Source organism: Populus trichocarpa, chromosome 7 (genome assembly GCF_000002775.5).
Source record: "Populus trichocarpa isolate Nisqually-1 chromosome 7, P.trichocarpa_v4.1, whole genome shotgun sequence".
Taxonomy (NCBI): Eukaryota; Viridiplantae; Streptophyta; class Magnoliopsida; order Malpighiales; family Salicaceae; genus Populus; species Populus trichocarpa.
This window is the reverse complement of record NC_037291.2, coordinates 6,372,379-6,397,329: the sequence shown is the minus strand read 5'-3', so window position 1 is coordinate 6,397,329 and position 24,951 is coordinate 6,372,379. Positions and strand designations below refer to the sequence as shown.

General features: G+C 34.4%; 2 protein-coding genes across 3 annotated transcripts; one reads left to right on the top strand and one right to left on the bottom strand.

Moving 5' to 3' along the window:
* Positions 1-3,535: 3,535 nt before the first annotated feature.
* On the bottom strand, positions 3,536-7,201 carry LOC18101063 (uncharacterized). 2 transcript variants are annotated; one of them, XM_052454341.1, is made up of 7 exons: positions 6,973-7,201; positions 6,352-6,484; positions 5,430-5,533; positions 5,181-5,352; positions 4,782-4,922; positions 4,587-4,675; positions 3,536-4,505 (listed from the first exon to the last, which is right to left on the bottom strand). In XM_052454341.1, the coding sequence occupies exons 1-7, from the start codon at positions 7,062-7,064 to the stop codon at positions 3,764-3,766; spliced, it is 1,473 nt and encodes a 490-aa protein (XP_052310301.1). In that variant the 5' UTR covers positions 7,065-7,201; the 3' UTR covers positions 3,536-3,763. The 2 variants fall into 2 exon arrangements, with proteins under 2 accessions (XP_052310301.1, XP_052310302.1); XM_052454342.1 differs by having other exon boundaries at positions 6,352-6,461; positions 6,973-7,130.
* A 1,361-nt stretch (positions 7,202-8,562) lies between these two features.
* Positions 8,563-24,940, top strand: LOC112328235 (uncharacterized). The gene is made up of 6 exons (XM_052454603.1): positions 8,563-8,586; positions 8,723-8,769; positions 8,852-8,940; positions 9,066-9,136; positions 13,913-14,554; positions 24,533-24,940. The coding sequence occupies exons 1-6, from the start codon at positions 8,563-8,565 to the stop codon at positions 24,653-24,655; spliced, it is 996 nt and encodes a 331-aa protein (XP_052310563.1). The 3' UTR covers positions 24,656-24,940.
* Positions 24,941-24,951: the final 11 nt, after the last annotated feature.

Below are 24,951 nucleotides of genomic sequence, written 5' to 3'. Positions count from 1 at the left end.
ATTTTTCATAACACTACCAAACATCGAAAAATAATTCACTTTCCAAGGAAACCACTTTGCAAAAGAAAATAACTTTCCAGCAAACAAACGGAGCCATAATAAATTTTACATCCTAAAAGAGTTTAAGAGATTTATAAAATGTTAATTATTGTTAGAGATGAGATAATTAAATGGCTTGTAGTTTGCATTAGCCTTGAAGAGTTAATCAGATCCTTAAAAAAAAAGAATTAATCTTCAAATAATATTTGTTAAAACTTTAAATAACCCAAAGTTATCCAACAGTACCATGAACTCCTAAAAAAAAATAAAAATAATTACTGTTTGCGTTCATGTTCTTTCAGGAAAACCCAAAAATATTAATGGCCTTTAGCTTCTGGTTATACGATTTTTATTTCCTCCGCCTTCGAAGAATTCAAAAAACCAGCTTTGCATAAGATCCTCGAGGAAGTGTTGGGAGACTGGAAGCTTAGTGCTCATTTGAGAATCATTAATTTGGTTGTCACTGTGATTTTATTTATTTTTTAAATTGTGAATGTGATTTTATTTATTTGATAATATTTTAAGAATTAATATTATAACTCCTTTCATATGTTATTTTCAGAAGTTACAATTTGTAGCTTCTTAAAAGCCATAACCACAGCCACAACTAAAACCCACAAGACAACCATAGCTAAAACCATAACTTTCCCAGACGAAAAGTTCTATCTTTCAATTATTTTGCTATGAATATTAACTAGATGGAACTATAACACATACCAGAATTTCAAGATGAGATTATTATCTCTCAAACCTCATTTTAAAAACATTTTTCACTCAAAAATATTTGCATCGTTGACTCGAATAATATAATAATAATTTTGTCTTTCTATCCAAAAAAATTAACACTTTTTTTAATGGCATTGAAGTCTTTTCACATACTTATTAGTCATTACAAAATTAACCAGGGATAAATAATCTTTTTTTATTTTAATTATACCATTATAAGCAAAAAATTTAAAACTAGCGTCAATGAATATTTTTCTATTTTCACAAATATTTTTTTCGTTATTATAATGCCAATTGAGGGAAAATTTGGTATTTGATAAAATAAAAAAATAAAAAAAATTAAAAGTAGTGAAACTATCAAAATACTCGTAAAAGCGAGAAATAAAATAAAATTGGTGTCAAGGGGTAGGATATGTTGCTATATTCTCTTCCAAGTGGAGCAACGCGAGTTGGAGGAAGTGGTCCAGTTTGTAGCCGGTGGACCTTTCTTTGTTTTTTTGTTTTTTTAATTTTCTCTCTCTTCCTCTAAGAATTACTTTTTGATCCTCTTTGTTGTTAGTATTTCTACTTCGTCCTTATTCTTTTGATTTCTAATTTTTATTCTTGACCTTTTTATAGAAGTTTTATTTGTTATCAATTTCATCATTCCTTCCTAATTTGCTATATATTATTTTTGCCAATTTGGTCCTCATTCTTTTGATTATTTTTTAGGTCTTTTGTTGAATTGATTTTTCTTTTCAATTTCACCCTTCAATAAAAAATAAATTTTATTTTGATCCCTATTCTTTTAATTGTTATTTTTTTGTTTTGATATCTTTTTCTAATTTTATCCTTCAACATTTATTTGTTGCAATTTCTTTGGATAAACCAAAAAAATGAGTTCAGTAGTAGGCTTACCAGCTTGATAAGTGAAGGCCGAAGGGAGGATAAGAGCTTGGACTCCAATACGTGTGGAAGGCAGCACAGTATTTGTTGCAATTTCTTGATTCAGTAAGAGGTAACCAAGCATCCTGAGGATCAAACTTTGTTCAGCGAAGAGCTTTCTCCTCACAGGACTACCCAAAGGAGTAATAAGCCTTGGAGTATGAGAGACTAGTGCGGTTCTTGGGCTTTTCTTTGTTTTAGGTGCTGTACAAAAATATTAGCAAATAATAATTAAAACAAGAGCGTATATGTAACAACAGCAAGATCATGCATGTCTAGTTTATAATCATGTAATTTATAAGATTATAGTAAATTTGTTATCAGACTAGCATGCTCCTAGTTATATATATATAATCACAATATGCATATTAATATACAAAATTAAATAAAAACAAAAAAGTACTTGTTGAAGTACTTTATAAAATAATTTTTACTAAAGATCAATTTTTTGTTCTTCAAATTTTATTCACTTAGTGCAATATGACTTCTTTTAATAAGCCTCACAAGATTCAACACCATCATATTATTTTGATGTTTTTATAAACAAGATACAACGAACCAATAAAATATTGTTTAATTATCCCTCTATAAAAACTAGACCTAAGCTCTAGATTATTTGAAATAATTCTTAATGGATAAAGCTCAAATTTAAGTTTTAGTTTATAAAAAATAATTTTTTATGGGCTAAAAAATTATTTTACAATGAACCCAAATCTAATCTCGGCTTGAATGAATTTAAACTTAAAACCCATTTTATTTAGGATCTCTTTCCTCTAAAATCTTGGGTACCCTTTGGATTCAATTTTAATAAATAATAAAAAAAAGTTAGTTTTCTTTTTTAAGTGGGATAGAAGCTTTTAGATGAGTTTTTACTTTTGAGTTTCATCACAACATATCAAATAAAGATTATTTGATATCAATTTCTCATTCACTTATAATTTATATAAATTATATTAATATTTCATAATTTATTTTGAAGATTCAATTCCAATAAAATTTTAATTCAAAAGGCGAGTTTCATCACAACATATCAAATAAAGATTATTTGAGATCAATTTCTCACTTATGATTTATATAAATTATATTAATATTTCATAATTTATTTTGAAGATTCAATTCCAATAAAATTTTAATTCAAAAGGCAAGTGGATGGCAATTTTAATTTGATGTTAAATGTGAATATTAACCATGTTATTAAACACATTTTCCAGCGTTAGATTCCTTTGAAGGTTCATGATTTATATTGAGGGGGTGGACAAGATTTGTGGTGCATTGGTTAGCCAATCATGGGAGCTGCACTTCATCTCTTTGAAGCGCTCAACAGAACCCTCTTGGGGTAAGGGCAATTCTATGAAAAAGACCCAATATGGAAACTCTGGGAAGGAAGGACCCTACTAAGCATTCAAGGTGGGGGGCAAACTGCAGGTTACCTGACAATTTTGACATCTCATACATAAACATTACCCTGACTGAAGAAAAGGGCAGCTTATTTTAGTTTTATTCTGCTCTTACATTAGAATCTCTGTCCTTTGTGCTAACAACAGGAGTGTTGAATGATATTATTGCTGAATGCCATCCTCGAAAAAAAGGCTCCGTGTTTTCCTGTTGCGTATCCTTTAATTTTGAGTAGTAATCCCTGGTGTTTATTCCTCTGGCCCACTTTCCATTGCTCTTTAGGATGCTCACCATTCCTGGATTACCCTAGCTCCATCTTTCCCCAATCACAACTTAGGACAATATCAAGTGTGCTCGTGTTCATGCCATGCAATACACAAATAATATGAAGAGTGCTCATGCTAAACATAGTTGTATGTATGTGTAGTATTAGTATCTGTGGTATACGAAATAAACAAATCCCAAGGGTGCTGCTCACGCTTTTACATGCTCAATGTATGATTTAGTTTTTAGGATGTGATGAAATTGAAATTACACACAAAAATCAATGACCCTGATGATTTCCTATCGTAAATATTACAGAAAACGAATATATGTAGTATATAGTATTTATTATCTAGAGTATACGGCATAGGACTCGTAAAAGAAAACAAAACTACAGTGACTCTGGACTCCAGGTTTATGACTTGCGATATTTTAGAGCTTCAAAACGGGCAGCAAGTTCATCATAATCGGGTAATTTCGGGTGAACTCGGGCAACAGGGTCCAGATTAACATGAGATGAAGGCACTGGCGGTGGACAGCGTTCAGGTGGTGGACAAACACCAGCAGGTGGTTCTTCTGTTTCAATCTCTTCATCACAGTCTGATTCATCGAACTTAATATCTGAATGTGGAGAACTAGAATTGTAGCTCTGTCTCCTGGAAATGTTCTCACCATCCATCTGCATTGGCCTCACCTCATTGTAACTGTGTCTCCGGGAGACATTTTGACCATCCATCTGCTTTGGCATCGTCTCATTGTAGCTGTGTCTCCTCCTATTGACATGTTTGCTGTCTGTCTGGATTGGTCTTGTTCCTTCATTGCCTGGATAGTGAGATCTATCAAAATTCTGGGACTCATACGTTCTCCCTGGACCATCAGAATAATGATCCATCCTCTGATAGTTGATCTGGGAATGATTTGGCATGGAAAGGCCTGTTGAATTGCCAGAAAGCACTCCTAATCCATGATTGATGTTAGAAGTATTCAACTTGTGATCCAAACCAGACACTGAAGAGACCTGATTCAAGCCATTGTTGGCTAGATAAGCAGCAGCTTGGGCGGCTGCAATTGCTTGCTTCGCAGATTCTGCTGCTGCTTGAGCAGCGGACACAGTGTCTTCAAAATGCATGTTGCCCGTTTCTCCCTCATTGGTTGACCTGGGTAAACCAGAACAACCATTATAATTCTTCAACATCTAAATCATTAATAGAATTGGAGGAAACAAATTAAAGACCTACCTAGCAATTGGTTGATTTGGCTCAACAGATTGGAATGGAGCTCTCCTTATGGGTAAACTGGAGGCACTAACAAAAGTGTGTGGTCCCTCCTGATGAAAAAGACAGTATTCAGATTTTTATAAGAAACATCAAGTTGAGCTTCTTGTGTGTGTGTGTGTGTGTGAGAGAGAGAGAGAGAGAGAGAGAGGAACTCACAATCATCTCCTCTGGAGCCTTGAGAAGCTCCTTCTCAGATTCTTCAGTATCCCATTCAATCTGATGTTCTTTGGCAATTTCCTTCATGACTTTCAGCTTCACTTCACCAGTTGGAGTTCTAACAGAAAGCTTGTCGATTAACTAACACGAAAGAAGTCACTTAATTAAGATTTTCTTTAATATCAATTTGGGAAGTTCCAAAGAACGTAAACCTTAAAAATAATATAAAAGATCCAGTAGTTCTATGCCACACATATAAGCTAATCGGTGAAAAAAAATGATAATGCCTACGCAGCAATTAACTAGTAATGATCAATTGAATTTCAACTTGTAAAAGGACAGATATAAAACAAATTTTCAGATGAAATGACTGCGATAACAGCAAGAGAGAGTGCTTACCATGCGATTTACACCACTGTTAGGTCGCAGATCAGTAGCTGCGGACACAAAATCCTTCCCATACTTCTTCTCAAAAATCTTCCTGAGTGCTACCAATTCTGGAATTTCAGAGCACCTTGGAGATGCAAATATTAAACTAGCAATCCCTTCTTTCAGGTCAGCTGGGCATTCCCTGAATATGTCGAAGAAACATCAGAACTTGTACTTCATCCATGACATGCAATCACAGTATTCTATATTTGCTCTCACCTTCGCTTTGCAATGATTGAAAGTCTAGAAACAACCAACTCACAGAAGAGCTCAATGAACTCATTTGCAGCCAAAACATTCTGCTCTCTTATAACATGCTCAACCTACCAAACCATGAACACAGAAACTTATTTACGAGTTATCTTAATATATAATCATATTGCAAGGAATCTAATACCCTGGAAAACTTTGTCAATACCTATGTTCAAATCCCATATTGGATCACAGAATCAATGAATAAAGATATAAAAAGGAAAGACGGTTTCAAGCCTAGAATAACATGAAAATGTAGACATCAACTTTTGGAAACCATTCTACCATCAAGAAAGTTCTGATTACAGGTCTCCTAAAACAAGAATAAGCTCAATGTTATTTGCAAATCAATTTGATTCATCCATGCTCTTAATTACAAATCAAACTACTGTCAGATTGGATTCAAATGGATAGAAATTGTAATCCAAGCCTATCAAACAGAATTTTCTTTTGCATGATTTCTACTTCAGAAACAGTTACATCAAGAACAAATACTATAAACATTTGCAACTAGTAATTGAAACTCCAAGCTAGACTTTGCTAAAAGGAACGGTTTTTTATTAGATATTACATGGAAACTGAAACTAGACAGGCCCTGATAGCTTCAATTTACTCCGCACAATTTACTCCGCACCCATAGCTTCATAATAGCAACCGCAAAAAAAGTGATGGTTTTGGATTATGAGCCAGTTGAAACCAGAATATAAATATTTTACAAAACACATTATGCTCCATATTCAAATCTCATTTCAAAAAAACATTGATTCACCCCTTGAATTCAACCCCCCATCATCACAAGTTACAAAGAATAAACAGGAAAACACAGACTTGTACTATAGAAACCCAGTATATGATAAAGAAACAAACAAAGGCAGCATTTTTTAAATACCCGGATACGAGCAGTAGCATCTTGACCAGATTGTAAAAGCAAGGCGATGTCTCTCCTCATTTGCCTCATCACTGCCTCTCTCTTATTCCTCAACAACTTTATCCTGGCCACTGCCATTTTAGCCGCTGTTTTACTGTTACAACCCCCACCATTCCAAATTTTCCAAAAAGCCCACATAACAAAATAAGCATCTAGGTTCATAACAAAAGCACCAAAAACTAAACACAAACCTATCAAAGAATCTAACTTTTAAAAATATCAAAAAAATTTCTTGGCAACCACACAAAAAGGGTTTTCAGTTTATTTCAAAATGCTCCATGTTTTACTCGAACACCACAAAGTAAACAAGAAATTGGTATCTGGGTTCATCACAAAATGACCAGAAGAAAATAAATAACATAAAAAATTCAAACTTGAGTGTAATAACATTATTTTTCTTGGGAAATAAACAAAGGGGTTGTAAGTGTATAACGAATATTCCATTTTGTACACAAACTAGCATCTGGATTCATAACAAAAACTCCAGTGAACAAAAAAATAAATCATAAAAATTCCCACTGTAAATAGCAACACTTCTCGTTTCTTGAAAAATAAATAAAGGGCTTTCAAGAAGAAATATACCATTTTGAAGAGTTGAAGCGTGGACAAAAGATTGAGATAGTGAGCTTCATGAATTTCTTGGTGTGAGAAGTGACTACACTGCTAGCAGTCATGGCTCTCTCTCTCTCTGTCTTGTGATGATTCCTCAGAAGAGAAAGCAAAGACAATTAAAGACAGGATTTTTTTCTAAAGGGAAAGTAACGGTCTGTTTGATTTTAGAAATATTTTTGTTTATTTTATGGGTCTTGATCATGATCAAATGACTCAGATACTTGAAAGACTGGTGTGTGGTGGGTTACGATGGAAAACTAGCCGTTATGGTAAGTGAAAACGTGGCAATTTCAAGGGTCCCACTTTGAGGAATCCCAAGTAACGTTTGATTCGTCTCTCCATTGTATTTTGAAGAATTTCTATCATTTTAAACTTATAATGTTTTCTTGTATAATATTTTTATTTTTTATTTTTAAAATATTCATCAAAAAAAAATTTAATTTCAAAATTATCTAAAATATGTAAAAATAAAATTAATTATTATAGTTTAAAAACTGAGTCGAAACATAGAAAGGACATAAATTGGAAGGGTAAAACCAATATTTATTTTTAAAAAATCAGAATAATATTGTTTTTTTTAAATCAATAAGTTTTTTTTTTGTAATTTTGATCGAGTTTTACCTGAATTAAATACATTACAAATCAAATATTTGTCTTGTGTTGATTTTAGCCCTCAATTTTTTTTTTCAAGTAATGAAACTTTATTTAAAAAAAAAACAAATTGAGCATCAACTCAGTCAATTTCATAACTTTTTTTTAATATCATAATAATTATATAGAAAATAAATTAAAATAAATTGTCAAGCTAATTTCTAGTTAAAATATATAAAATAATAAGATAAAAAAAATTAATTAATGAAGTAGATAAAACTTAAAGAATAAAAATAAGAAGAAATATTGTTTTAACCTTTAGTGTTTTTTTCCCCTCTTTGAATGTATAGTAAAAATGCCTTCTCTTAGGTTCGTGGTAGCTATTGTGGTTATGTTTGAAAAAAATTATTTTATAAAAAGTATTTTTAGTTGAGGTTAGTTTGGAAAAATATATATTTGGTTAAAATTGTAGTTGAACAAAAAGTAGTTTAATGTGTTTGGTTAAAAATGCTTTTTAAATTGAGATTATAAAATAACTAAAAAATATATATATTAATATTGATGATTTTTAATTAAAATATTGTACGTTTAACTACTGTTATTACATCATGAAATAAACAAACTTTATATAAATTATTTTTTATTGTTCCATTAAACTATTTGCAATTTCATCACGTACGAAATCCATCCGACAAGGATTATAGTTTTCATGGCTTCCTAAGCGTGAAACAACATCAGGTAAAATATCATCAGGAACAAAATTGGGACTGCGATCAAATTCTGCAAATGCTACGTCATCATGCGATCTCTTTCTAATATAATTATAGTGTCATTGAATAATATTAAACACTAGTTTTTCAAATAAAACACAATATCTAAGAAATTGTTTTGGATTTTTTTTTATTTCACTAGGACAGACCCATACACCCGGCATTTAAGTTTGAGTCAAACCCGGTCTAACCTTGAACAATGGATATACTATCCACTGTTCACGTGAACAATGGAAAGTGAATTATATTGTGGATCTGGGTTTCGAAATTTTTGGCAAGAGGCCCTATATGAAGAAAAGTCACAGTAATATGTTTGTTATGTTACAAATGAATAACCCATTGATTTCTTGTCAATGCAGCCTGGTGATTCAGATAAATCTTTAGACTTTGGATACCATCTTGCGAGGTAATTTTCCACAATCCTAAATTAGGTCCCGAGCGTACGCTGCACTCGCTGTCTTCTACTTGGAATTTTTTTTTTTTGACAGGATCTACTTGGATTTTCCTCGTTTTACCTCTCCTGATTTCTTCGTTTTACCTCTCCTGATTTTCTTCATTGCTTTTGATAAGAGATCCAGTAATATTAGCAAGTGATCAGCATTCAATGAACTTGGGGCTGCTCTTCTTTTTCAAAGAAAGCTTGCTCTTTTCCTTTCTGGTTTACTACAGTTTTCCTTTATTCTCCACTGTTTATGTGAACAGTGGAGGAGCTACTGTTTGCAAAGCACATAAATTGTGCTTTTGTTAAACTTGTGGCACAACCACAATTTATAGTAGGTCTTATTAAAATAAAATTGTATTTTTTGTTTAACCAAATAGCAATATCTGTGGTTGTGGGTGAACTCCATCAAAGTTGATCGTGGAGTTCATCTGGAAAATTTTTCACTTGTCTTCCTCCCTGATCTATTTTTTCTTGCTAAATTTTTTCTGCTTAATAACGCGTGAAGTGTGAATTCTTTGAAATTACATAACCTCCCAAAAAATGCCACCTGATTTGTCAGCTCACATGGCACTAGTTTCTGAGGCTCCACAATTTTACTTGAATTGCTTCAATTTTGTTTTGTTTTATTTTATTTTATATTTTCTTACTACCAAGGGACTCTTGTCTAGTGAGTGACTAACAATGAATCCATGCATATTCATGTATACCCACAAAACATGTTTTCTGTGTTACGCTATGGGATAAGTAAGTTTCTGGCTTGAGATTTCGAAACTAGAAAAGAAAGGTCATGAGCAACTATTTGGCAATGGTATCAAACACGGTTTATCAGTTTAATATTAAAATCTCTTTATTTAGTTTAAATTTTAAATTAAATTGTGTCCGAATTATTCTACAACGATTTAATCATCTTGATAATTTTAAAAACAATCCAAACAAATAGTTAAGATATAATTTGATTTATAAAAATATTCAAGACAACATCTTTTCTTTTAAAACAATTAGACAACGGCTTATTAGATTAACTCAAATCATCATGACTTAACTAGTCAAACCTGTGATCAGAATCATAGACTACAATAAGTTTAATAACTTTTTTTTGTGAAACTATTTTTTTTAATTATATGATAAAAAATAGACGCTAGCAAAATCAAGCACTAATCCAATGCTATAATATTTGTTTAAAATTATGATAATTCTATAGAAAGTAAAACAAAACAAATTATAAAGCTCAATTCCCAATTAACCCAATATTAGAGGATGAAATTGAAAAAAAATCAAATTTTAAAAAAATTAACTCGGTTTGATCTGTCAAACCCGCGACCCGAGTAATGAACTCTACTAGGTTTAATAACTTTAGTTAACTCATCCATCTGCAATCCTGATTATGGACTCAACTAGGTTTATTAATTTTTTATTTTTTAAAACTATTTTTTATTTAATAATATGATAAAAAAAAATAAACACTTACAAAACCAAAAATCAACCCAATGTTGAGATATTTTGTAATTGCAAGCACTGTTTAATACTAAATAAAGATTCATTATGGTTTTAAAACCAAATTTAAAATAAAAATATTAAAAAAAGCCTTAGTATTTTGTACATTATGAAAGAAAAAAAATTAATAATGAATATCATAAAATTATATTATGAATATCATAAAACATAAATTTTATGTTAGTTGAATATTCATCAAATTTGTTTTTAAAAAATATTAAAATAAATAATAATTGAGATATAGTGTCGTAGCACATATGCGAGGCCTTGGGATGAAGAAAATAAGCTTCCTTTTAGCTCTCTTTAATGGCACATGGGACCTTGTAAGAAGTTTATAAACACTCTAAAACTGACATTGTGTTGTTTAAAAAAATATGACCTGAAATAAAATTTATTTCACTCTTCAACGATCTAATTTTTTATTTTAGTTTGTTTTTCAATTTTTTTTTAATATTAAATTGTTTTAGAAATTGTTTTTTTGTAGTTTTTTTTTTCTATTAGATTATATATCAATTTTATAGATTTAATTTTTTTTCTCGATTTCAAACTTCAATATTAAATCAGTTGGAAGTAAAACTTTATTTTTTATTTGCTTTTTATAATTTATTATGATCTCATGACTTAAATCGCAAGTTTAACAGGTTGATTTAGATATTTTTTATGTCTTTTCTAATTGTTTATTTTTCGATTTCATCCTTCAATTTTGAGTTGTTTGGAAATTAGGTTTCATAATTTTTCTGGATTTGTATTCTATGAGATTATCTCGATATCATGATCTGGGACATGAGTTTGGTAGGTTAACCCTGCTTATTTTTTTGTCCTTTTATAATTGGATATTTTTTTAATTGGGCTTTAATTTTTTTTAATTGTTTTCTATAGGGTTATCCAAATCTCATGATTCGAATAACAAGTTTGGCAGGTTGACTTAAGTTAACTCAGTTTATTATTTTTTTCAATTTCACCCTTCAAAAACTCAATATTTTTTTTTATTTTTTTTTTCAATTTCATCCTTCAATATATATGAAGTTATCTCAATCTCATGATTCAGGTCACGAGTTTAACAACTTAGTCTGAGTTGACTTGAGTTATCTTTTATCTTTTTTTTAATTAATATTTTTTATTACATCCTTCAACATTAAGTTTGTTCGAAACTAGGTTTCATAATTTCTTCTTTTTTTATTTGTTTTCTATACGGTTATTCCAATTTCATGATCTTGGTTGCGGGTTTGATAAGTTAACTCAAGTTGTTTTTTTATCCTTTTTTACTTTAATATTTTTTTTTCAATTTATCTTTCAACATTAGGTTGATTATGAATTGATTTTTGTAATTTTATTTCTTTCTATAAGGTTATTACAGTCTTATAATCTGGGTTGCAAATTTTACACGTTAACTTGGATTGATTCAATATATCACCAACTTAATATTTAAAAATATATAATATTAAATATATTATCATATCAATATTTTTAAAAATATATACATCATATTTTTTAAGGTTAACTAAACAAGTTAGCAGTATTTAAATATTTCTTCTATATTTTAAAAATAATTGATTTGACTCACAAGGACAAAACAATTATCTAGTTTTATCTTAAACCTAAATTTACATTTTTTCCCCGGAACAATCAGGGGCCTGGCAAGAAACCAAAAGGTGGTGATATAGAATTGAGATAACTAATATATTGGCTAGTGTTTCGCAACATGTTAATATTATTTTTTTAATATATAAAAAAATATTAAAAATATAAAGAATATTTTAAGCATCTTAGGATTGGTGGTTATGCAAGACCCAAGCGCCTTGGATCTGACAGCAATACCAGACCTATGAGCCTTGGCTCTAGCGGCATGCCAGAACCAAGTTTGAGCATATGATAATTTAAATGTTGAAACTTATATATATTTTTTATTTTTTATAAGAAAAAACATTTAAATTATCCTTAAAGTATCTTAAACAGAAATCTAAGTTCTGAAATTATTTATAAACAACAAATCATCACAAAAATCTAATTTAACGTTTTAGATCTAAAAATTCAAATCATATATTTCTATTGAAATAGATTATTTTTTATGTTTATAATTTTTTTATTACTTTAATAGAAATTCTATCTTCTCTATTTTTTTCTCTTTTCTTTTTTTTTCCTCTTTTTTTTTTAACTATATCACTACCAGAAATTCGCTTAATACGAACGGAATACTTCTGTCGGTAATTTGCGGTCATACTTACCGACATAATATTTTCCGTCTGTAATTTCGTCGGTATATACCGGCGAACTAATCTGGTCGGTATATACCGACGGAATTACAGACGGAATATTCAGAATTTTAAAAAAAGGACGGTGCGCTGACGTTGAAGTTTTTGCGGGTGATTTTACCAACAAAATCACCGAGGGATTCAAACCGGCAGCTCTGTATGGTGACGTGACCGATTCACCGTCAGAATTGCCAACGGAATCACCTAGGGATTTAAACCGGGATCTCCGTACAGTGACGTGACCGATTCACTGTCAGAATGGCCGACGGAATCACCGACAGAAGTAGTCCGTCGGTGATTCCATTACAAAAGTTAATATATGACCACTCTACTTAACCTCTCCTCCCCTATTTCTCATTCTTCTTCCCCATCCCAACTCTCCCCTACTGCAAACAACCAGCCCGCCCCCCCCCAAAAAAAAACAAAAAAATCTCCCTCTTCTCAGCACAAGTCATATTTATTTAAGTTTTTTGGTCACAACATCCGTGTTCTGATTTACCGACGGATTTTTATCAGTTTTTGTAAGTAATTCTATATTTTAAAATTTTAACATTTAAATGTCAATTTTATTGTTTTTTTAGTATATGTATTTTGTTAGTATATGTACACATTTTATTGTTTTTGTAGTATATGAATGCATAATTTTGTACTTGTTATGGTTTGTTTTAGATTTTGTAAAATTATATTTGTTTGTAAATTGTTGAAACTTTATTGAATTACTGAATTACATGTGTTGTTTTGAAATAATTAATAGCTTGTTTAACGGGTCCGTTTTAATTTTTATCAATGGTATTGCGGAGTTGTAATTTTTGTAAATTTATATGTATTAATTTGTATGGACGTTGATAATTGATAATGAATATTTAATATTTATGAGAAGTTGTAATTAGTTTGTTGGATAATCTCGAGGTAAACCAATATTTTTGCAATACAAATTTATTTACCTAATATAGTTAATTAATACATGTTGTCATCATAATTTTATAGAGGTTCGATAGAAGTTGTCATAATCCAATTTTTGACTCCTTCTATTTTATTAAAAAAAAAATGTGTGAAAGGATAAAAATGAGGAATAAATTGAAATTTGGGCCAAGACAACATAATTTAGAAGTTTGGGTACTTAATTGGACTTGGAATTATTTAATGGAATCAGGGACCTAATTAATAAATGGCAGAAGTTCAGGGACCAAGGTGAAAAATAGTCATTCCCAAGAACACAAACGGCGCCGTTTTGAAGAGCTGTTCATTATCCCTTTCATTTCGCACGGAGAAAGCCTATTCAACAGGGAAAACTGCAGCAATTCGATCCGATCATGGACCACATCTTTTGCCCACGATCCCGCTCGTGGATTGATTAACAGTCCTGTAAATGCAGGACTGTAACAGGGACTGGTTTTGGCAAGCTCTCTGGCTCTATAAAAGGCAGAGCAGAGCAGAGCAGCAAGGGGGGATGGGAAAAAAAAGCCACGAACGGCAGAGAACAGAAAAAACACAGGGACGAAAAAAGAGCAAAAAACAGAGAAACAGAGGAGGAAGAAGCTCAGGAGACCGAAAACACAAAAAAGAAAAAAAAAGAAACAGAGAAACAGAGGAGGAAGCAGCAGCAATCGGGCAACCCTCCATCACCATCGTCATCGTCTTCGCCTTCACCCCGCAGCCCCAACAGCTCTTTCACACCGCAGCTCCAGAGCTCCATCTTCAGCAGCAACTGCACCAGAAACGGAGCATTCCAAGAGAAGATCACAGTAGAAACAAAGACGAAAGAAAAAGAGGAAGAAGCTCAGGAGACCGAGAACGAAAACACGAAGAAAGAACGAAAACAGAGAGAGAAAGACATACATTACAGAGAAAGAGAGACAGACACAAAAACGAAGAAAAACAAAGACAGAAAGAAAGGCAAGGGAAGACAAAGAGGAAAAGAAGAAGAAGCAGAGGAGAGAGTGCCCGTTCGACCATCAACGTCACGTCTTCATCGCCATCGTCTTCGTCTCCAACAGTTACAGGTAAGTTTCATACATTCCCCAGCTTACAATTTTAATTCACCAACACTGTGCATTAGAGATTTAATTGCATGGTGATAGCAAGCGTGCGTGAACAATTCACGCACGCCTGCGGGTAAAAACTGCCAGGTCACTGGCTTGGGCCAGTGACCGGGCTGGGCTGGGTGGGTCTAGCCCAGCCCACATGGACTGAGCTGGACCTATCCCCAAAAAAATAAAAAAAATAAAAAATAACAAATATGTGCTTTCATAAAAAAATATAAATTTATTTTATTGGTTTATTCACTGACGCAGAGTCAGGAATAAAAATACTGATTTAAATTTATATGTGTACGCGTAAGAATAAATTTATTTTATTTGTTTATTCACTAAAGCTAGAGTCAGGAATAAAAAATACTGATTTAAATTTATTTTGTTTTTATAGCTACGTAATATTTACTAATACCAGAGTTGAAAGTATTTGTAGTTGAATATTCATTGGCACCAGAATCAGGAATATTATACGCAAACTATCATAGTATAAACCAACATATTTTTAACAATTTAAGACAAAATTAACAATGCAGCTTACCTAAGGTAAGGTGCGCTAGGGATGCTAATACATTCTCTAGCCACAACTATTCCCGTACCATAGAATCTCTGCTGACCAGTCAGGGTTTCTAGTGACTGTCAGGAATAAAAAATACTGATTTAAATTTATTTTGTTTTTATAGCTGCGTAATATTTACTAATACCAGAGTTGGAAGTATTCGTAGTTGAATATTCATTGGCGCTAGAGTCAGGAATATTACACGCAAACCATCATAGTATAAACCAATAGATTTTTAGCAATATAAGACAAAATCAACAATGCAGCTTACCTAAGGTAAGGTGCGCCAGGGGTGCTAATACCTTCTCTAGCCACAACTAGTCCCGTACCATAGAATCTCTGCTGACCAGTCAGGGTTCCTAGTGACCATAATACTAGGTGGCGACTCCTGAAACAAGACCATTCCCCATCAAAGAATAGGATGCCAGAAATCCGTTCTTTTCCATAAAAATTTTTTAAGGTCGCCACGATGTCGGGTGCGACAGAATGACGACTCCACTGGGGACTTTTAGGACTAAGCTTTGATTTATGTCTTATTATTGCTAACTTGTTTGTTTTGTTTATTTGTTTATTTTTCTTGCATTTATTGCTTTAGCATGTATCCTTATTTATATTGTCATGCATCACGTTAAGAGCACACACCTTAAAATCTAGGATAGGTGGGGAAGTAACGGTACCCCAACGACTTTAGCCTAGGTAAGACTCGTGAAACCATCCAACTCTCACTTGATTGTTTACTTGGAAGTGGTTGATATGCCAAACTGATATTACTCAAGGCCTTTATCTTCACACTACTTGTAAGCCTCATATCGACCTTTCAAGGACGATCACTGAGCATGCGAGAGACCCTTTAAAACTAGATAATGACCAACCCCTCGATGCACTCAATAATTAAGATCTTCCTACTAGACTATCACCCCGTGAAGGGCGAGTCCGCATTTCATACGTATTTTTAATTGAATCAACATTTTTTGCATAATTGCATGATTTACATTTAGCAGGTTGAAATATAGGTTCTCCATTGAAACCCACCTATAACAATCATTCAAGAAAAAGGAAAATGGAAAACGAAGAAAGAGCATAGTTGGAAGCTCAACACCAAAAAGAGGTGGACAATCTTAGAGAAGAAGTCGCAAGGCTTACTAGTCTACTCGAACAGGCCTTGAGAGACAAATCCAGAAAAGTAACACATATAGCTCAGCCTGAACCTATGCCCATAAATCCATTCAATCCATAGAATTTGGGGGCAAATAGGTTGTCATTTGATTTTCAACAAGCCATGCATTTCCAACCAGCATACCCTATGAGAATGTCATTTACCATTGATTTTACAAAGAAGGAATCTCAAAAGAGCAAGATGGAAAAAGAAGATGGTCTGAACAAATTAATTGCTCTAGAGCAAAGAATGAGGGCATTTGAGGGAATTCGCCTATATGATTCTATAAAGGCTGCTGAGATGTGTTTGGGGCCCAACATGGTCATTCCCAAAAAGTTTAGAGTGCTAGAATTTGTCAAACATACGGGAACTCAATGCTCTATAACTCATCTCAAAGCATACTGCAACAAAATGGCTGAGGTGGTTGATGATGAGAAACTGCCGATTCATTTCTTTGAAGACAACTTGAGTGATGTTGCCCTCACTTGGTATATGCAGTTGGACAATACCAAGGTTAAAAAATGGAAGGATTTAGTTAATGCCTTCATGAGGCAATATAAGTTCAATATAGACGTGGGCCCTGATCGGTTAAGCTTGCAAGCTATGGAGAAGGACAACAAGGAGTCCATAAGGGAATATGCCCGAAGATGGAGTGAGGTAGCTGCACAAGTTAACCCTCCCATGTTGGAAAAAGAGATGATCAGTTTATTTTCCAACACCTTTAAAGCTCCGTACTTTGAATACTTGGTTAGAAGCTCTGCACAACATTTCACTGACCTGATAGTTATAGCTGAGAGGATTGAACAAGCCATTGGGTTAGGTAAGATTACTGACCCGACTAAGAAGAATGGTTTCACTGAAAAAGGAAAGGACATTGAAGGTGGTTGCTAAGGCACTTATCGTTCCTATAAATAATTTCTTCACACCGACTCCCAGAAATCAACTATCTTGAAGATAAAACTATGGTGATATTAGGTCAAGAATGGTCTACATATGACTTCAATTAACTGTTGAAAAGATGCCCTTGTCGAGGAGAATGAATGACTGAAAGATTCCAGAAATTCCAATCAATGATCGCTAAATGTTTAGCCCCTTTATGTGTTATCATGCCAATGTTCATAGCTCAAGATATTGGCATAAGATCTTTATTGTTAAACCTTTTTTTTCAAAGTTTCAATGAAATAATGAGTTTGTCCTTCAATTGTGTTTACGACCAAGCATTATTCATTTTCCTGAGAGAGTTTCCCTTTAAGAACTCACAAATACACCTTTGCAGCCTTGCATGATCTTATAGATCCAATTCATTTCTTTTACCAAAATCTTTTCTGCTATAATGAATTTTGAAAAATTGAACTTGCTTTTGGTTTCAAAAACAATTTGATGTTCATTTAAAAATAACATGAACCAAACAACTCTTTCATCTAGGTGACCAAATTCTAAAACCAGAGAATATGAGTGAATCATCACTCTCACACCATAACTCTTTAGCCAAGTATTTTAAATGTATGAATAATAATACGTAATGAATTCGTTGTTTATGGACTCATGAAATGCATCTCTTTGCAAAGTCCAAACCATCACACCGGATGAGGTCAAAGTTTATTGATCATAGCTGCTTGCGCTTGAAATGAGAAAAGACCATCTTTGTTATTCCTTTCACATTATAAAATAAGTACATCCCTTGCGGTTCTATTTTGAGCTTGAATAATTTTTCTTTCATAAAAAAATCCTGACTAGGATCACACCCCACACTGGGGGGCAAGCGAAAATTTCAATGAGAAAGGATGAAAAGCCGTGAGAAAGTCAAAAAGGCATAAGAGCCCAAGAAACTCAAATGCTAGGGGGCATGCCCAAATCACTAGAAAAGGTAACATCCAAGATAAAGTGAGTATACCCTAGCAAAGCAATAAAAAGAAAAGAAGAAGAACCCGCAAATCAAAGAAGAACGACGAAAGAAAAGATGAATAACATCAAGAGTCGAACTGTTAATAGTGGTCCTCAGTCTTTGAAACCCTGAAACACCTTTTGAGCCTTATGATTCCTTTTCTTTCGTAGCCAAAAACCACAGCCTACATTACGTGCCTTTAGAAGTCCTTTCTAATCAAGCAAGCAAGCAACCTGGAACAATAAACAATGCTCTCAAAATGCAAAGAATAATTTTTCATAAGATTCATGACATCAAGAACAAACTACTCATAATTATTCATGCTGATAAAAATGAGTGTTAAAAAAAGACAAGTTTTTCTCAAACAAAACCTCGAGCTTTTTCTCGAGCCTTTCACTTTGAAAACCTATAAAAACAAAAGGTCACCTCATGATGTATTTTCACCGAAGACCTCATTGCCAAACACAAGAGCAAATAATCTCTTTTTCAAGAAAGAAAATAACCAAGGAGTTGCAAGAATTCAAAAGCAAATTGTTTTAGGCTCACATCGAAACAATTTTTGTTTTCAAAATGCAAGATCAAGATTTCAAGCTTTATTCTTGACCCATATTCCTTCACTAAAATGAAAAGAAGAGAAATGAGAGATTGGTCTCTTAAAACCATTATTTGTCTAAGTCGCTGACAGAGCACACTTGAGGGCAATGACCAATACAAGGGGGCAACATTGTGTTTAGAAGGAAAAATTCTAGAAAAAAAGATGGTAATTTCCTTCAACAAGACAAGGGGGCATTTTGGTTTACAAAAGACAACTTAGTCCTTTCAGCAAGTGACCCCGAATGTTTTTAGCAGTGAAACGAGAAGTAATGAGTGATCCTCTCAAATTATTTTACGAGACAGAAAATCGTTAGCAAACAAGTGGGTCACGATGGGCACCACAAAGGCTGAGTTGTGTAAACAAATCTGGGAAAAGATTTACATGAGCCAACTCAAGTGGATTAGAAGCCGAGTGACAAAGAGGACTCAAATAAAAAATAACTAAACTTTATAGAGTGAGAAGAAATGGGGACCTATATTTCAAATCAGGTAAAGATGCATGCATATCATCTAAGCTTTGAAACATTGAATAATGCATTTTTGCAAATTTCATAAAAGCGATCCTCGATGGGATCCATCACAAGGAAGACCACCTCAAAAAGGGCCAAAATTGAAAATGCTTTTGAAAATTTTCCACTTTTGAGAAATTTTTGACCTGGGCAGGCCGCCCACGAGAATTAGGCCACCTGAAAAATCTCTGTATTTTTCCCCATCCTTTTGAGTGCGTCTTTGAGCCCTCATCTTCTTCGAGTGCGCTTTCAAGTCCTCGACCATTAAAGGTAGTGCTTTTCCTAACCCTACCTCCTTTTGAGTGTGCCTTCGAGCCCTCACCTCTTTTGAGTGCGCCTTCGAGCCCTCGACCATTCAAGATAGTGCACCTTCGAGCCCTCGACCATTCAAGGTAGTGTGTTTCCTAACCCCATCTCCTTTTGAGTGCGCCTTCGAGCCCTCACCTCTTTCGAGTGCGCCTTCGAGCCCTCACCTCTTCGAGCCCTCGACCAATCAAGGTAGTGCGTTTCCTAACCCTACCTCCTTTTAAGTGCGCCCTCGAGCCCTCATTTCCTTTCGAGCGCGTCTATGAGCCCTCATTTCGTTTGAGCTTCCATCTCTTGAATAGTGCGCCTTCGAGCCCTATCATGTCATCCCTTGAAAAGTTTTTATATTTTGGTAACCCATTACAATGTGACCATCCTGAAAAATCCTTATATTTTTCCACTAGGCAGGTAACCCATTACAATGTGACATTCCTGAAAAATCCTCGTATTTTTCCACTGGTCGTATTTTTTCACTGGGCAGGTAACCCATTACAATGTGACCAATCTAAAAAATCCTCGTATTTTTCCACTGGGCAGGTAACATTACAATGTGACCTTCCTGAAAAATCCTCGTATTTTTCCACTAGGCAGGTAACCCATTACAATGTGACCATCCTGAAAAATCCTCGTATTTTTCCACTAGGCAGGTAACCCATTACAATGAGACCACTTTTGAAAAATCCTTGTATTTTTCAACATCAGGCAGGTCGTCTGGAACAATTTGACCACTTGCGAGTTTCCTCGCATTTTATCATCGGACGAGTCGCTCGGAACAATGAGACCATTACAAAAAAAAAACTTTTTTTTTCTCTCGACAATGTAGGGAGCCTTTCAAATGACTAATTTCTTGATTTCAACATCTCTTTGTGATGGTCGTCTATCAATCTACTATAGTCACAGTTTTCAAGACTCTCAGAAAAGCAAAAGTTCTTTTTGTGTCTACTTTTCTTTATAAATTTACTATGCAAAGCCAAAAGAAAACAAAAGTTTCCAATGTTTTTGTATCGTAAATATCATAAAGAGGGGGCAACTGTCATAATCCAATTTTTGACTCCTTCTAAAGTCTGAAACCGATTGAACAGAACCGGTTCAACCAGCCAACACTTTCTAACCCTAAAATCACGTTTAGCCATCAGCCGCCCCTTCCCTCCCTTTAGCCCCCCTTCCTCTTCTCTGCATATCCCTCCCTCCCTTTAGCCCCCCCTTTCCCCTTCTCTGCATATCCCTTTTAGCCCCCCCTTCTCTGCATATCCCTCTCCCTTCCCTTTACTCTCCTTTGCTTTGATTTTTCTCTCCTCCCTTTACTCTTTGTAAACCTAAAGTTATAGGCTTTATGGGGTGCATGCATGATGTGGGTAACTGCCAAGTTGTGGATTTTTTTCCCTTTCATTCCCCCCTTTTTTTCCCTGTTATCTTTGCTGGCTTGTGTGGCTGCTGGTTTGGACAATTTGTTCATACAAGTTTCAGCAAACAAACATGACATCTTTTCTTTATGATGCGTAACAGAAGCTTTGGATTTGGAGGCTCTTGTTTTAATTGTGGGCGGTCGGGGCATTGAGCATCAAAATGCCCAAATAAGGAAGATTTTTAGTTGCCTTCTTCGACGTAGGGATTAGGGATTTTTTTTGGACTGTGAACAAGTTGGAATAATTTCGGTTTGAGCCGGTTTGGAAGGGAAAAAACCGAACCGAACCGAAATTAATCGGTTTGAACCGGTTTTCGGTTCGGTTCGGTTCAAAAAATTAAAAAAAAAATAAATCGGTTTGGTTGTTTATTTTGGTTTAAAACCGGACCGAACCGGAAATGCTCAGCCCTTGTTACAGGTAAGTTTCATACATTCCCCTGCTTACAATTTTAATTCACCAACATTGTGCTTTAGAGATTTAATTGCATGGTGACTGTAGCAAGCGTGCGTGAACAATTCACGCGTGCCTGCAGGTAAGAACTGCCTGGCTGGGTCTAGCCCAGCCCACATGGGCTGAGCTGACCCAACCCCAAAAAAATAAAAAAAATAAAAAATAACTAATATGTGCTCTCATAAAAAATATAAATTTATTTTATTGGTTTATTCACTGACGCAGAGTCAGGAATAAAAATACTGATTTAAATTTATATGTGTATGCGTAAGAATAAATTTATTTTATTTGTTTATTCACTGAAGCTAGAGTTAGGAATAAAAAATACTGATTTAAATTTATTTTATTTTTATAGCTACGTAATATTTACTAATACCAGAGTTGGAAGTATTCGTAGTTGAATATTCATTGACGCCAGAGTCAGAAATATTACACGCAAACCATCATAGTATAAACCAACAGATTTTTAGCAATTTAAGACAAAACCAACAATGCAGCTTACCTAAGGTAATATGTGCTAGGGGTGCTAATACCTTCTCTAGTCACAACCAGTCCCGTACCATAGAATCTCTGCTGACTAGTCAGGGTTCCTAGTGACCATAATACTAGGTGGCGACTCCTGAAACAAGACTATTCCCTATCAAAGAATAGGATGCCAGAAATCCGTTCTTTTCTATAAAAGTTTTTTTAAGGCCGCCGCGATGTCGGGTGCGACAGAAGTCATGGATGATCGTTCATGGATGTATCGAGATTCACCCCAAGGATTGCGGAGGATGGATTATTATAACGGGGTTAAGGGTTTTATTAATTTCGCAACATCTATTCCTAGAAATTTTACTGGAGGCGGTATTAGGTGTCCATACAGGAAGTGTCAAAATAAAAAGTATTTGCATCCAGATGTTGTAATGATGCATCTTCTACACAAAGGGTTTTTGGAGGAATTATCGGTGTTGGTATGTACACGGAGAAGTATTTGTTCGTAATAAGAGAATGGGAGAAAGGGTGGTTGGGTCAACTTTTAGAGCTAACAACCTATATTAAGCAGCAAATGACAACACTAATCCTTACAGGAATATGGTTATGGATGCAATGAGAATGAATCAAGGTAATGTTAGTCAATCTCCAATCGTAGAAGAAGAACCTAATGCAGATGCAACTAGGTTTTTTGATTTGTTGAAAGATTATGATGAACCATTATGGGATGGCTGCACGAACCACAATATATTATCAGCCGTAGCACAGGTGTTCACCATCAAGTCAGATCACGGGTTGAGTGAGGCCGGTTATGACAAGATTATTGAATGGGCGAGAAGCATTTTACCTGAAGGGAACAGGCTGAAAGAGAACTTCTATGCTGCGAAGTCCATGATGAAACCCCTCGGTTTAGGATACCAGAAAATTGACATGTGCCCTAACTTCTGCATGTTATACTACCTTGAAAACGCTGAGCTAACCGAGTACATGACATGCAGGCATTCCTGTTACAAACCCATAACTTGCAGGGGAAAGACTCTAGTGGCATATAAAAAACTTAGATACTTCCCAATCACACCTAGACTGCAGAGGTTATTCATGTCACTAAAGACTGCTGAGCATATGACATGGCACCAATGATGCGGTTGATGGAGTGATGGTGCATCCTTTTGACGGCGAAGCGTGGAAACACTTTAACAGTGTGCATCCTCACTTTTCAGTTGAATCAAGGAATGTGCGTCTTGGGTTGTGTATAAATGGATTCAACCCATTCGGGTCATTTGCTGCTTCTTATTCTTGTTGGCCGGTCATACTCACGGTTTATAACTTGCCATCGGGACATGAGGCCGAAGTTCATGTTTTTATCTACTGTCATACCCGGTCCGAGCAGCCCAGGCCGGAATATAGATGTTTGTCTTCGACCGTTGATTGATGAGTTGATGCAGTTGTGGTCCTCCGGAGCTTTGACTTATGATATATCAAGGAAACAAAATTTTGTTATGAGGGCAGCTTTGATGTGGATTATCAATGATTTTCCAACTTATAGAATGCTTTCTGGATGGAGTACGCATGGAAAACTAGCATGTCCATACTGCATGGAAAACAACAAGGCATTCACGCTAACAAACGGAGGTAAAGCTTCTGTTTTTTACTGTCACCGTTGTTTCTTGCCACCGAATCACAAGTACAGAAAGAACAGAAAAGATTTCTTTGTTGGCAAAGTTGAAAAGGATGTTGCATCCCCGTGTCTTTCTGGTGAAGAATTGCATGATGTTGTATTAGAGTACGATGACATTGTGTTTGGTCTTCAATCAGGTAAGCAGAAGTTTCCTGGTTTTGGTTTGACCCATAATTGAATAAAGCGAAGCATCTTTTAGGAGCTTCCTTATTGGAAGAACAATCTGCTCCGTCATAACCTTGACGTCATGCACATTGAAAAGAATGTGTTTGAGAACATTTTCAACACCGTCATGGATGTGAAGGGGAAGACAAAGGACAACATCAATGCTAGATTGGATATAGCTTTCTTCTGTAACCGTAAAAATATGGAGTTGGTTTGTGATGGGTCACGGGTCGCAAAACCAAGAGCAAGCTTCATGTTAGAGAAAAACGCACAATTACTAGTCTACAAATGGCTTAAGAATATGCGTTTTCCCGATGGACATCTCTCGAACATATCAAGGATGGTTAATACAGAGTAATGCAGATTGTATGGAATGAAGAATCATGACTGCCACGTGTTTATGCAAACACTCATCCCATTAGTTTTTCGTGATTTGTTGCCAAAGGGGACGTGGGATGCACTCACGGAGATCAGTCATTTCTTTAGAGATATATGTTCCAGCAAGTTGAATGTTGATCACATTGAAAGGCTTGAAACGAATATCATTGAGACACTATGCAAACTTGAGATGATATTCCCTCCATCATTTTTTGACTAAATGGAGCATCTCCACATACATCTACCGTTCAAGGAAAAAGTTAGAGGACCGGTCTAGTATAGATGGATGTACCCATTCGAATGGTTAGATATTATAGTTGCAATGTAATTCATATATAAAAGTATTTTCTTTGTTTTTCGTAATTTAAAAAATTTGATTAATTCAATGCAGGTACTTGTTCAATCTCAAGAAAAAAGGTTAAGAACAAGGCGCATGTTGAAGCTTCGATATGCGAGGCCTATATTGTTGAGGAGATCTCAACATTTATCTCGTACTATTTTGAACCTCATCTGAGAACGAGAATCAATCACGTTCTATGACATGATGATGGCGGTGAAGTGCCTTCCAGTGGGAACTTGTCAATATTCTCCAATCCTGGACGACCCATACCTAAAAATATCATAAGAGGAAGATATTTGTCGGAAATAGAGTTCAGACAAGCACACAATTATATTTTATTTAATTGTGATGAGTTGAGACCTTTCATTCAGTAAGTATATATATGTGTACTACTAATTAAACATTGTTAATAATACACTGTTTATATATTGTAATATCATACACTCATTATCACTTGCAGGCAACATCGA